Source organism: Lucilia cuprina, chromosome 3 (genome assembly GCF_022045245.1).
Source record: "Lucilia cuprina isolate Lc7/37 chromosome 3, ASM2204524v1, whole genome shotgun sequence".
NCBI lineage: Eukaryota > Metazoa > Arthropoda > Insecta > Diptera > Calliphoridae > Lucilia > Lucilia cuprina.
The window spans coordinates 32934052-32948480 of record NC_060951.1 but is presented as its reverse complement, the minus strand read 5'-3'; the positions used below and the strand labels follow the sequence as shown (position 1 = coordinate 32948480).

Genomic DNA, 14429 nt, shown 5'->3' with positions numbered 1-14429 from the left:
AAATATATCTAAAACATTCTATCATCAAAATAATGATTGAATAAAAAATATGCTTGTCATTTTGATATTTTTAGGCAAATATTTCTATTTAATTGATTTTTAAAATACGTTTTATTCTCTCAGACAAATGTAATGGAATTTTTGTTACTTTAAATAATTAAATAAAGTATAAATAATATATGCTTTTTACTTTTTAGCCAATACATTTTCAGTTGTTTTATATAACGGTTTCCTAAATTAACAAAAATACAGTTGCCATATATTTATATTCTCCAAAAAGCAACTCTGTTATTTTTATACATCTGGTAATACTAATTTTTAGTTTTTTCTTTAAATTTTGCGGCGAAAATTGCAAAAAAAAACGAAGCGAATTAATATTTTGCAAACGAATTATTTTAGACTCGTGTGAAAGACGGCGTCGTTTTTTATTTGCAAAATTATAATAAATTTACTTTTTATTTTATAAAATATTGTATAAAAGTAACAAAAATAATGACGTGCCAATAATAATCATGTAGAATAATATAATGGAATGTGAACAAATTGTGTTAAACAAAAATTATTGATACAGAAAAAACCGGACATAAAACGAGTACAAGCAAAGGCCGCAAAGGCGTTGAACTGTGTAATTAAAGTGTAGAATAAAAAAATTTTGTGTACGAAAAAAGACTCCAATTTGAGGAGTCGCTTAGTTGGTTTTGCTGTCAAGAAACCAAATAAATAGATTTTTCTTTTGGGAGCGTTTTAAAAACGGCCAAAATTGTGGAAAAACAGGAAAAAACACCCAAGCGGAAGAAGAAGGCTGCAGCCAGTAAAATGACTGCAGTCTTTTCGCCGCAACCACCGCCACAACAGCAGGCGGCTGGTCAACCTCCACCGGGAGGTATGATGCAACCTCCGCAATCGACGACACCCAATTCGATGCAACCGCCACAGCAGCAGTCTGTGGTGGGTGGACCGGGACCAGGTGGCATGATGGGTCCAGGTGGAGGTGGTCCTGGTGGTATGCCACCTGTTATGGGTATGGGTGGTCCAGGAGGATCTCCAATGCAAAGGGGTCCACCCATGGGTGTGATGGGTGGACCACCCGGTGGTCCTGATGGTATGATGGGTGGTCCTCCTCCTGGGCAGCATGGCGGTGGTGTACCCCCACCACCTAGTCCAGCTCATATACAGAAAATTCTAGATGAAAATTGTAAGATTATACAGACCATACAGAGTTTCCAAAATATTGGTAAATCGTATGAATGTACTTCGTACCATACCGCCTTGCATAGAAATCTCGTCTATTTGGCACAACTGGCTGATCCCACAATGAATATCAATCAAATCTTGCCACCGCCGCATATTCTTCAGGCACAAGCCAATCAGCAAGGCCCACATGGTATGATGGGCTCCGGGGGACCGCCACCACCGCAGCAGCAGCAACCTCAAGGTGGACCACCTCCTGGGGCTCAGTCACAAATGGGAGGACCACCTGGTACTCCCGGTATGCCGCCAATGCAACACGATGGTTCCGGCCAACCGCCGTCTGGTAGTCAAATGCCTCCCTATGGTCAGGGTCCTCCACAACATCCGGGAATGCCACCGAATGGAAATCAACCACAACAAGGACTTCCTCCTTCAGGACCACAACAGCCTGGTGGTCCCCAAGGTGGACCACCGCCTCAGCAGGGTCCCTACCGTGGTGGTCCTCAAGGACCAGGTCCGCAACAACAGCCTCAATCTGTGGGAGGTCCTCAACAGCAGCAACAACAGCAACCGAATAATAATGCACCCGGAAGTAAGTATTTTTGTAATGTTGTTTATAGTTTTTGTAGATGATGCAAAAGTCTCAAAGAGAATTGCGTTAAATTGATGAATTCATAAATAGGGAAAGTAGCCAAAAACTTAATTTAATACTAACAGAAAATCTCCTTAATCTTGATCTTACTCAAAGGTAACAAATATTAAAAAAAATTACTTTTTGAAATGTTTGAATCATATTTGTTTTAATGTTAAATAGATGCGTTTAAATCGACCTCAGTATCATGGATTCGTTTAACAATACACTCATTTTCATTCGATATCAAATTATTTTCTTTTAGATCAACAACGCCCCAATAGTGGACCTTCGGGCCCTGGTGCACCGCCTCCAGGTCAAGGACCGCCCCAACAACAGCAACAACAACAGGGTCCTAATCAACAAGGACCGCAGCAACCCCAACAGCAACAAGGTCCACCTCCACCACAGCAAGGTCAATATAGAGGTGCCTACCAGCCACCACAGCAACAGCATTCCCATTATCCTGGCTATCCGCCACAACAACAACCGCAATATCCACCACAGGGTGGTTATCCGTATGGTCCACCAACACATGGCTATGGACCACCACCACCAAACGCTCAAGGTGGTTATCAACCACATGCCGGCATGCCACCAACATCGGCGGCCAGTGGTCCCCCACAACAGCATCCTTATGGAGCTAGCGGACCGGGACAGCAGGGTCCTCCCGGTTCTTATGCTCCACCACCTAATCAACAATTGCCACCTGGTCAGCAACCGCCACCAGGGCAAATGTATGGTCCTCCGGCGGGAGGTCAGGGACCTCCACCACCTAATCAGTATGGTCCTCCACAAAGCGGCAGCGGTGGTCCTCCTCCACCGATGAGTTATGGCGGTTATGGAGCTCCACCACCAAATAACTATGGACAAGCCAGTAATACACCACCTGGATCGTATGGACCTCCACCAACAAGCAGTGCACAATCGCCATACCAACCGTATCAACAGGCAGGACCGGGACCTCAAGGTTATCCCGGTCAAGGACCACCACCGCCACCACAAGGCGGCCAAGGTCCTCCTCCGCAACCGCCACAACAAGCAGGTGGACCAAATGCTCCTCCCGGCAGCGGTTACAGTTCTTCACCCAGCCCCGGGCAAACACCACCACCAAACCAACAACCTAGCGCTAGTGGTGCAAATGGTCCTCCAAACAATCAACAACCACCCACGAGTGTACAGTCTACACCACCACCCACACAACCGCCAACAAGTAGTTCAGGCACGGGTAGCTCGGGCGTTACAACGCAACCACCACAAACACAAGCTTCCGGACCACCACAAGCTCCACCACCTGGACAAGGTCCACCGCCGCCAACATCACAACAGCAGCAAACGCCACAAAATTATCCGCCAGGCTCAAGTAGTGGACCACCACCCTCGGGCCCGCAGCCAACATACTCATCGCCGCCTACGACCGCACCCAGCGGTACTCCCTCACCCTATGGTCAACAGGGAGCTCCAGGTTCAGGACCGCCAAACACTACAGCTCCACCCTCAACAGCCAATGGGGCACCCGGACAAGGTCCGCCTCCTCCTATGGCACCTAATCAATATCAGCCACCACCAGGAGCTCCACAGCCACCCTATGGTGCACCACCACCCCAGGGTTATGGACCACCTCCACCGGGTAGTGGTTATCCACAACATGGTTATCATCAGCCGCAGGGCGGCTACGGATCAATGCCACCTCAAGGACAATATCCACCACCTTCGCCTCAAGGATATCAAGGTTATCGTCCAGCCGGTGCACAACAGATGCCTCCCCCAGGAGCGCCTCCTCAAGGTCCACCACCGGGTGCTTATTCCTATTACGGCAACCAACCGCCACAGTAAAAAAAATACAACACTAAACAAGTTTAAAACTTCAAGAAGCTGTAGCATGCAACAAATATAAACGGAAGAAAATCTTAAACATTTTATAATTTAAGAATTTGTAAAATTTTAACGAAAAACAGTCTACAACATTATAGAGCCCTAAGAGATCGTTGTTATAAGTCTATTAACTGCCCAAAATTGCATGTATTAACGACAAGACTTCTCTTAACAAAAAAAACATAGAAATGACATTATACGAAAATTGAATATTTTATAATTTTCTGTTAAAAAATATTTTGCAGTTTAAACAGTTATTTAATTGGCACATTGTATTCAAATTTTATATAAGTTTTGAAATTTCTTAAAGAAAATTCTACTTAAAAATTACTCAAAACAATTGCCTTACAATTAAACTGCTTAACTTCAAAATTTCTCTAATTTGTTTTATGGACTTAAAAGTTTACAATTTGTGTTAAATAATTTTCTCAACTCTTAACTTATTTGTAAATTTTCTGCTAAACTTATTCTCTTTTATTCTATAACTTTTTTACACTATCTTTCTCTCCCAATCACTATTTCTCTATATTTATTTGTAACTTATCTCAACTTTGTAGCTTTCTTAATGTTTTATGTTTAAGTCTTAAAATATTAAAGAAAACTTAATTTTTTGTGTTTTTTTTTTTTTAATATAAGTTTTAATTTTAATTAAGCAAAAGGAAACAAAACAAAAAAACAACTTAAATTTTTTAAAATAAAATTAACTGTTAAATAGTTTTGAATAAATTGGTTCAACGTAAAAAAAATTCATTTTGTAGCATTTTTGAAAACAAATTTATAATTAAATTAAAAAAAAAGAAAAGCAAATACTATTTACAATAATAAACTAAAAACAAAAACAATTATTTGTACCGTTTCACTAATTGTTAGTTCTAAAGATTTAAGCCGATATTTAAGAGAAAATAAAAAGCATTAAAAACTAAAGGTTAAAATTTTGATAATTTAACAACTATTGAAACTGCAAAAAAATTCAAAATATTATGTGTCAACTTTAATCAATTTTTAAATAATCCATTAAAATAATAATTAACACTTTTTGCTATGCATTAATCCTATATAAAAACAAACAAACTTTAACGAAATATATATATTTAGCCGTATAATTAACGAATTTTTGTGAACAAAAAAAAAATAATAATTATGACATAAATATAGTCTAAATAAAAATTACAAAAGAAATCTTAAAAATAAGTATTATAATTAATAATGTTCAATACAGATGTATAACAAAAATTAGACTAGTACCATGTACTAGCCACTAGTGGCCTCTATTCTGCATTTCAATTTGGATCGAAATATTTGCAGAATAGGGGTGATTGCTTGATAAAAATTAGCTTGCCTCTTATGTATATCTTTCAAATCTTCATCAGTCCCTATAAGATGTCACTTTGAAATGACAGTTGTTTGCACTGTCATTTCATCAGTTGTCAACATCGACGACGAAACTGCCAAAAATTACAAATACAGATAAACATCATTCCCACGACAATTGGATTTTCGCTCCGGAACGACCCGTTTCTCAATCGACCAAAGATTGTCAACTCAGCAACAACTGTATCAACAGGAAGTTTTTTCTATCTATCTATCTATCTATCTATCTATCTATCTATCTATCTATCTATATCTATCTATCTATCTATCTATCTTTCTATCTATCTATCTATCTATCTATCTACCTATCTATCTATCTATCTATCTATCTATCTTTCTATCTATCTATCTATCTATCTATCTATCTATCTATCTATCTATCTATCTATCTATCTATCTATCTACCTACCTACCTATCTATCTATCTATCTATCTATCTATCTGTCGTATCTATCTATCTTTCTATCTATCTATCTATCAATCTATCTATCTATCTATCTATCTAACATCCTGTTAAAAATCTAAAACCAAAATTTTAAAATTCTAAAACTGTATTTGTTGATAACGACTATCTGATTCCAAGAGGAAAGTTTCGTAAACTAATAGTTTTCATTTTAAATTTATTGCTTTCATTAACAATAATTAAAATAATTAACGATCAATTTCACCAAATACCACATCCAATGTACCGATAATTGCTACAATATCGGCCAACATATGCTGTCGACCAATGCGATCCAAAGCCGCTAAATGAGCAAAACCTGGAGCTTTAATTTTACAACGATATGGACGACTTGAACCATCCGATACCAAATAAACACCAAATTCTCCTTTGGGAGCCTCAATAGCTGTATACGTAGCACCGGGAGGTACACAAAAACCTTGGCGGAAAATTTCAAATGTCAGATCATAACTTCTACACAAAGATAGTTTCCTAACTTACCTTGTGTAAAATATTTAAAATGATGTATCAAAGCTTCCATGGATTGTTTCATTTCACGACGCCTGGGTGGGGTAATTTTGCAATCGTCTGTTTTTATCTCACCGGCGGGCATTTGATTAAGACATTGTTCGATAATACGCAAAGATTGACGCATTTCTTCAATGCGACACAGATAACGATCGTAGCAGTCTCCCTTCGAGCCTATAGGTACATCGAATTCCATTAAGTGATAGGCATCGTAGGGCTGCTGTTTACGTAGATCCCATTTTATGCCTGAACCTCTAAGCATGACACCACTAAAGCCATAATTTAAAGCTTCCTTAGCCGACACCACACCAATGTCAACAGTACGTGTTAGCCAAATACGATTATGGGTTAAAACATCTTCTACCTCATCCAAACGTTCTGCGAATTTGGCAGCAAACTCATAAATATCATCCATTAAGTGTAGAGGCATATCGAGAGAAACACCACCTGGACGTATGTAAGCAGCATGCATACGTGCTCCTGATACGCGTTCATAGAATTCCATTAGTTTTTCACGTTCCTCAAACAACCAAAAGAATGGCGTAATGGCACCAATATCTATAGCATGCGAACCAATAGCCATGATGTGATTAAGTAAACGTGTAATTTCGCCATATAAGGTTCTTATGTACTTGGCACGAATTGGCACTTCAATATTTAGTAATTTTTCCACAGCCAGCGAATAACACTGTTCATTGCACATCATAGAAACATAATCCAAACGATCAAAGTAAGGTAATGCTTGTAAATAGGTTTTATACTCAATCAGCTTTTCAGTGCCACGATGCAACAGTCCAATATGAGGATCACAGTGTACAACAGTTTCACCATCTAATTCTAATACCAAACGCAAAACACCATGAGCCGCTGGATGTTGTGGTCCAAAATTCAATGTTAGATTACGTACTTTTTTCTCTGTAGGTGTCATTTGATGATTCCATGGTGGTAGTTGCCATTTAGAGGTAACTTGATCGGGATACATAACTGGTGAGGAAAATTGTTGTATAAATTCAGGATCTGGATACCATTTTGCTGCATAACGCTGTTGTGTTGTGGAGAATGATTTGAATTTAATGAAATTTTTCAAGTATTTATTTCCATAGTTTCGAAACATTTTTTTTTTTCGTTTCTTAATATGACTAATGATGCAATGCTCACTTTAAGTTGCGGTGTCGAATGCAATTTTTTGTAATTTTATGTTTCCGTAGGATTTATATGACGCATGTACACACGTACATACATACATTAGAGCTATATTTGTATGCAGTTTTAATATTTTTTATATATTTTTATCAAATTACCGCAAAATCATGTAAAATTATATTTGTAATCTAATGATTGTTGTTTCAATCAAAACATCGGGTTTTATTTTATAGTAAAAATTATAGAAATCCCTTGATGTTTGAAAATTTCCCTATTGGGTTTCATTTTACAATACACTCGAAACGAATTACTGCATTCGTTATTTTTCAAAAAGTACTCGTATTTTAAAATTGTTATTTTTTCAAAAATATCATGTTTTTATTGTAACAAAAGAAAATAATATTAGAAACAACTAAATATAAATAGATGGAATCGTTTTTTAATTTTTATTTTATTTTCAATCTTGTAATACTAGACTAGTAAAGCAGCAGCAAATTTTCATATCGTGGACTAGACAGATCCTATTTAATTTGCTCTTCCCCCGTGACATTTTCATCTTCGCTGGCAGCATCTTTGCTTGATGTATTACTATCGTTCGTTTTGTTTTTGGACTTACGTAATTTCTTCAAAAACTTACCCACAAACGACTGGCTACCCTCGGTATCTTGCTGTTCCACCACAATACGTTTAGTAGCCACACTATGTATGGGACCAAAGGCTAAAGCGACCACTGTGCAAGCCAGACAAATAACATTGTAGGGCATACTAAAATCGGGGGTGGGCAATGAAAGTATTAAGGTTTCAGTGCGCAGGGTTAAAATGTATGAATTTCGTGAGGCATTAAAGGAATCAGCAAAACGATAACCCGACAAAGGTATAGAAGAATAATTGCGCGCTATAGGCAATTGGGTAGTTATAACAGCTGAACCCACATAATGGCCATGATTAGCATCGGGGGGATATTCCAGCCATTTAAGGAATATATAATCAAAATCAAAAGATATTTCCACAGAAGTTTTGCCGGGTAATTTAAAGGCCAATTCCAGGTAATAGGGTCTTTCACGTTGCACACCCGGACGATAGTTTATAATCTTAGGTGTTATTAGCACACCCGTAAGACGATCACGTATCTTTAAAGTATGCATATAGATGGGCATATACCAAGGTATGTTTTCTTGCAGTATAATAGGCAATACATTGTAGTGTGTATTGGTAAGATGGGTAATAACTTTACCCCTTTCCTGGCCATAGCCAACAATATAACGGTGTGTTAGCAGAGGTGGCGGTGAGGGTGTTAATACTGTATTCTGAGGTTTACGTAAAACCCAAGCTATATTAAATAGCCTTGATTCTTTTGATGATTGCATATCGTAGACACCAAATTGCGAAGTATAACCTCCTCTCGTGGTGGTGGTATTATAATGTGGCAAGGGTATCATTTCATAGGGTAAAGGTGTTTGTAGATTAACATAGATTTTACTAGAATCGGCTAGAGCACAATAACCATTTAAACCCTGACCAAACATGCGCCTTAAAGAGAAATCATATTCATTAGCAGCACCCAACAACTTGGGATCATATACCAAATTGGCCGATTCTATGAATTCCAAAATGCATTCATCCTTGGCATTACATAAAGTACGCACTTTAATCGACAGCGAATGGTAATTGGTATTGTGTACATTACCCGAATTCAATAAAGAGGCAAAACCATGTTTACTATTACAGGGCATAAGCTTTTTCCAGGGTGTTAAATTTTCCGTACAAACAATTTCACGCGGTAAACTGGAATATCTAACATGTCTTTTGACATTCTTAGCCAGTGGACCCACAAAATGCGGCTGAAAACCATAGTTGGGGGTTATGGTATTGGTTTTATCCATAAAATTTAAAGAGGCACATAAAATTCCCGAAAAAGTACTGGTAACACTTTTCCATTGCTCATCAACAGAGTTGCTGGTTAGATTTTCTCCTGCAAACCAAGCCCAAGCTTCTGCACCCGGAGCATTATCTACAATAGGATAACCCCAAGATTCGTAACGCCACAACCCTTGGGTTAAGGAAATGTGCAATTCCTTAACATCCGAATGTAATAGGATTTCCGCTATAGATCTAGGTATTAATCTAGTATTGTGTACTGTAATATATAATTCATAAGCATTTGGTAATTACGTCCATGTTAATCACAAAATACTTACAATTTTCCCGTTTGCCATAATACCATCTGGTGGTAAATTGAAAATAGGTATTTATAAAACCCGAAGCTAAGGGTTGCACTACTAATTCCTCGTGATATTCTTCATTATTGTTAATGGACTTTGCTGATGGTGCTGGTGTTGTTGGGACTGTTGTTGACTCTGCAGACTTTTTGCTAGTTTCATCTAATTCTTTTGGCTGTTTGTTTAGCTCAGCTTGGACTTTTATAATACATATTAAAATTGTTAATATATACACGAAATATTTCATATTTATAATCATTTTATTCGCTTATAAACATTTATCAATATGCATTGTGCAGAAATATTATTTTTTTTATTGTCGGCAAACAGAGCCCTGCGCCGACAAAAATTAACGGCTGACATTAAAAATTTCAACGGCGTTGGCTTAAAGTCGAATGTAAGCCGGCTAAGTTTTTAAATTTTTAACGATTTTAAATATAACCGAAATACGAAAGATAAAAATGTATAATTTTGAAAGCAAATATTTTAAAAATAGGGTTTGTTTACCGCAGTAGAAATTTTTTATATTCGTGAATTATGTATGAAATGTATACCAGATCCGAAACAACTTTTTAGAATCAGTAAAAAATTCATTAACCTTTTTTAAACAAAATTGAACATATAATTAAACAATAAGAAAGTTTAAAATCTATCTGAATTGTATCGGTAGAATGCATTAATTATCTCATATAGGTATATCATGTACAAACAATATTTTAACATATTAAAGGTTCAGCAGAATAATTATAAATTTTAGTTATATATACACATATAAGTTTTCTTATATAATAATAATAATAATAACTCCCCAACCTCTCTCGCTCTGAAATCTTTGATGTTTATATTGATAAAAATGATCATATCTACTTGTTATGTTAGGTTAACATAATAAAAATTACCTATGTAGACAATCTGTTCAATTTTTAACATAAGCCAAAGCGAACAAACACAAAATTGTTATTGACGTCACAGCCCTGCAGTAAGCTTATTGAATTCGCTTTAAATTTGAAGTTTTCATTTATTTTTCTTTAGAAATTGTGATGGGTCATGGTGAAAAACAGAAAATTAAGATTTTTTTTTAAATAATAAAAATCAAACAAAATTGTGCTAATAAATACATTAACAAAAGTTAAAAATAAAGAATAATAGTGAAAGAATAAAATTAATTGATTTAAATCAAATTATATGACCAAAAATTGGCTTGAAAAGTAGAACAGCAAATTTTTAAGAATTCTTGTTTTAATAGTTTATTGAATTAAAAAAAATAAAATACAATGAATAATAGTGATTAATAAAAACTATTTTGTATATTAATTGAAAAGATTATAGTATTTTAGTTGGTTTTCCCGGGCCAAACAATGCCATTAACTAAATTTTCCATAAAGACTGTCGACTGCAGACCACCAATCATGTTCTAGTAATTGAAAAAAAATGACAAAGGAATCCTTGAAAAATAAAGATGCAAATTGTAGGTGCTTTGATAACAGGTGAGTTAATATTAATCTTTAGAGGTTGTTAGTAGAGTTGTAGATCTGTGTCAATTGGTTATGGGACATACATTCATATGTATATCCTCCGTGTATGTATACGAACTGCCCGCAACAATGGTTACATTGTTGTGGTTACGTCCTGCGTCAGTCCTCATGTTGCACTCAATTTTGAACTTAAAAAGTCAAACAGTCAGTTTTTTAAACTTTATTTTAAAGTATCCCATTATTAGGAATACATTTTTTGATCACAAATCTTAAGAAAAGGCACTTTTGCGATACTCAAATAATAATGGTAAGTACATATACCTACCAAGTTTTCGTTATATAGCCCACTTCCACATTGGGGGATGGCAATTTGGTGAACCTCATTATCTCTAGTGTTATCACATTTTTACATACATCTATACTTGCCGGCACTACAAATAGAAGGATTTGACTTTTAAAGGTCATTTCAAGGTGTGTTTTTACATGCTGTCTGACCAAAAAACCAAATAATATGAGTCTGGAAACGCCTTTCCACAAGATTCGTGTTATTGCGGCTATTGACTAAGTAAACTTTGTTGTACATGTTGCCGTGCAATAGGAAGCCTTGAAGAAGTGAATATGGGACTTAATGTTGTAAACAAGTTGGTAACAAATGGATAGTATGCAGAATGAATCAGGAATATGCAGAGTAAAATGCTTGTATATGTAGCAACAACAACCATGTATAAAAATTGCCAACAACAAGTTCTAGTTTTCTGTTGAAAACTAGACTTCCTGAGTGAAATACTTATGTCAATAGGCCATGCATGTTATCAAGCTCATTCGTAGAATTCAGATGGATTAACAACTTCAAACACAGACAGACAATCAGCTACAATCATTCTTCAGGTTTTCTATTGAAGAACTACTCATACGTCGTTATTATACAAATCTTAATAGCTGTTAGGCTTTCGGAAATTTTGCTTCTCGTGTGTTCTTCGAACTAAATTGAGATCAGTTTTGTAGAACAAAATACTTTGTTTATAATTTAACTTGTGTTTTTATAAAATATGATTGTAAGCTTTGAATAATTTGTATAACGAAAAGAAAATTTTATTATTCTAAAAATAAAAAACTTAAATAAAATGTCTCGTTCAATACATTGTAATCAATCAAATAAAGTAAATCAATAAACACCAATGTTGACCAGAAAGTTAATTGCATCTCCTAGTGATCCTCCTGTTTTTCAACTGACCTTCGGGATAATAGTATCAATTAAATTGTAAACAATTCGTTTTCAATATTAACTAATCAAACAGAGTTAGTAACTATTGACACGGTTATATCATATCAACATACTAATAACGTGAAAACATACTTACCATGGAACCAACAGTTAATTCCACCAAACCAACAAAGATTTTGCTTAATCACACTTAAGGTGAAGATGTACTCACAATATAACAAACAATTCGCTTAAAGTGTGCTATAAATCGCACCACAAAAATAATAATAATAATCCCTTATAAATAGAAACTCAAAATAGCAATATTTACCATGTACCTGAGCTTCATTACCATCAGCGATTGGAACATAACTTCTGTCCGTAGAAAATCACTCTCTAAAATAAAATTCACTAAAAATGACTAATTACGCTGACACAAAACTGAAAACAATCAGATTATAATGGAAACACAACTCGGCAATGATAAACATTTACACAAACTGCGTTACCAACAGCAATTCGCTTTACGTTATTGCTCATCACGAAACCAATAAAATATCGCTAAAATCGGAAGAACAAATTCACCACAGAACCAAAAAACATTTCACTCAACATAGAAAATCACACCCAAAATATCTATGTATAATCAATTTCCTTGACGTGGAAAATTATACTCATTACAAGCAAACAAACAATTCTCTCAAATATCACACTCATCATAGAAAAAACATCATTTAAAAAAAAAACATGAATAAGTAATGATAACCATGTGACATTATGATGGGAACACAACTCGGCTATGATAACATTGTACACAAACTGCGTTATCAACAGCATTTCGCTGAATAGGGAAAATTAAATTATTGAAACATTCGTTTAATGTGGAAGTTAATAATAATAAATTGGACTCCGTTTCATTTGGAAGAACAAACTCACCACAGAACAAAAAAACAATAATTTTTATATGGAAAATCACACTCAAAATATCAATAATCAATTCTCTAAAGCAAACTTACCACAAAACTAATTATAATCTGTAGCTTATAGGAATTTAACTCGGCAATTTTACATGGTCTTCATGTATCCCCCCAGTCATGAAACATAATGTCATGCTGAATAAACAGTTACTCCTGAGATATCACCGGAGAAATCATTCCAACTTTAACTTTACACAGTTGAATGCTTCACCGAGTCATGTCAGGAAGTACCTTCGTGTATAGGAAGAGAGCTTACGAAGATATGTGCAGGTTCCCTTGAATCGTAGTTCGTATACAGCAGCTTTGAACGACATTTATACATTCTTAGACAGTCAGTTCTACTTACCAGAATGAGTCGGCTGTCGTTCCCACGACAATTGGATCTCCGCTCCGGAATGACCCGATTCTCAATCGGCCAAAGATTGCCAACTTTGCAATAGCTGTATCAACCGGAAGTTTTTTCCCCAGGGAAGAATATCCTGTTACAGCTAACCTGTTACAATAACAACAACCAAGGGCTGTCATCTCCAGCAACAACATTCATAGAGACGCCATCCATCCGCGGTTTCAGTTTACTGCATGAAAGTCGTTCATGGAAGTCACCCACCGTTCATAGCAGAAATAGAAAAGAAAACAAATGTTGCTATGGCACAACTCATATCGGGGTAGAGCAACAGGTTTAACGCCTACCGATCCCGCATAGACCAATATATGAACAGCATGTGGACAGAGTCTTCATAATAACCACCACATATTGAATTGTCCTCACGACAATTGGATCTCCTCTCCGGACCCGATTCTTAATCGGCTAAAGATTGTCAACTTAGCAACAGTCGTATCAACCGGAAGTTTTTCCCCAGGGAAAAATATCCTGTTACAGCCAACCTGTTACAATAACAACAACCAAGGGCTGTCAACTCCAGCAACAACATTCACAAGTCCACCGTTTATGGCAGAAATAGAAAAGAAAACAAGAGTTGCTCTGGTAACTACTTGTTTAGCCTACTGGTACCGCACAGATCTTGCGTTCCCAATATATGACCAGCATGTGGACAGGGTCTTCATAATACCCACCACATATTGAATTGTCCTTACGACAATTGGATCTCCGCTCTGGAAGGACCCTATTCCCAATCGTACAAACCGTAAATAGCAGAAATAGACAAGAAAACAAGAGTTGCTCTGGCACAACTCATATCGGGAACGCCTACTGGTCCCGCATACACCGTGCCGTTCCCAATATATGACCAGCATGTGGGCTGGGTCTTTATAATACCCACCACATATTGAATTGTTCCCAATGGGTTTATGGACTAACCCTATTGAAATAGCCCAATTTCTTGGCTTACACCTAAATTCAGAACCACGCGGAT

At 36.3% G+C, this 14429-nt stretch overlaps 3 protein-coding genes across 3 annotated transcripts; 1 reads left to right on the top strand and 2 right to left on the bottom strand.

The window, feature by feature from the left end:
- The first annotated feature begins 380 nt into the window (after positions 1-380).
- LOC111681655 (basic proline-rich protein) lies at positions 381-4764 on the top strand. The gene is made up of 2 exons (XM_023443536.2): positions 381-1783; positions 2088-4764. The coding sequence occupies exons 1-2, from the start codon at positions 817-819 to the stop codon at positions 3656-3658; spliced, it is 2538 nt and encodes an 845-aa protein (XP_023299304.2). The 5' UTR covers positions 381-816; the 3' UTR covers positions 3659-4764.
- Positions 4765-5544: 780 nt separating this feature from the next.
- On the bottom strand, positions 5545-7404 carry LOC111681652 (NADH-ubiquinone oxidoreductase 49 kDa subunit). The gene is made up of 2 exons (XM_023443534.2): positions 6012-7404; positions 5545-5949 (listed from the first exon to the last, which is right to left on the bottom strand). Exons 1-2 carry the CDS (start codon positions 7150-7152, stop codon positions 5720-5722), a joined length of 1371 nt encoding a protein of 456 aa, XP_023299302.2. The 5' UTR covers positions 7153-7404; the 3' UTR covers positions 5545-5719.
- A 130-nt stretch (positions 7405-7534) lies between these two features.
- LOC111681640 (GPI transamidase component PIG-T) lies at positions 7535-9740 on the bottom strand. The gene is made up of 2 exons (XM_023443518.2): positions 9380-9740; positions 7535-9318 (listed from the first exon to the last, which is right to left on the bottom strand). The coding sequence occupies exons 1-2, from the start codon at positions 9657-9659 to the stop codon at positions 7703-7705; spliced, it is 1896 nt and encodes a 631-aa protein (XP_023299286.2). The 5' UTR covers positions 9660-9740; the 3' UTR covers positions 7535-7702.
- Between the last annotated feature and the right edge of the window lie 4689 nt (positions 9741-14429).

Coding starts and splice junctions, on each gene's coding strand:
- LOC111681640 (XM_023443518.2), bottom strand. CDS start 9,659: ATGATTATAAATATGAAATATTTCGTGTATATATTAACAATTTTAATA. Junction 9,319..9,379: donor TTATGGCAAACGGGAAAATT/GTAAGTATTTTG, acceptor TATATATTACAG/TACACAATACTAGATTAATA.
- LOC111681655 (XM_023443536.2), top strand. CDS start 817: ATGACTGCAGTCTTTTCGCCGCAACCACCGCCACAACAGCAGGCGGCT. Junction 1,784..2,087: donor GAATAATAATGCACCCGGAA/GTAAGTATTTTT, acceptor ATTTTCTTTTAG/ATCAACAACGCCCCAATAGT.
- LOC111681652 (XM_023443534.2), bottom strand. CDS start 7,152: ATGTTTCGAAACTATGGAAATAAATACTTGAAAAATTTCATTAAATTC. Junction 5,950..6,011: donor TTTTAAATATTTTACACAAG/GTAAGTTAGGAA, acceptor TTTTCCGCCAAG/GTTTTTGTGTACCTCCCGGT.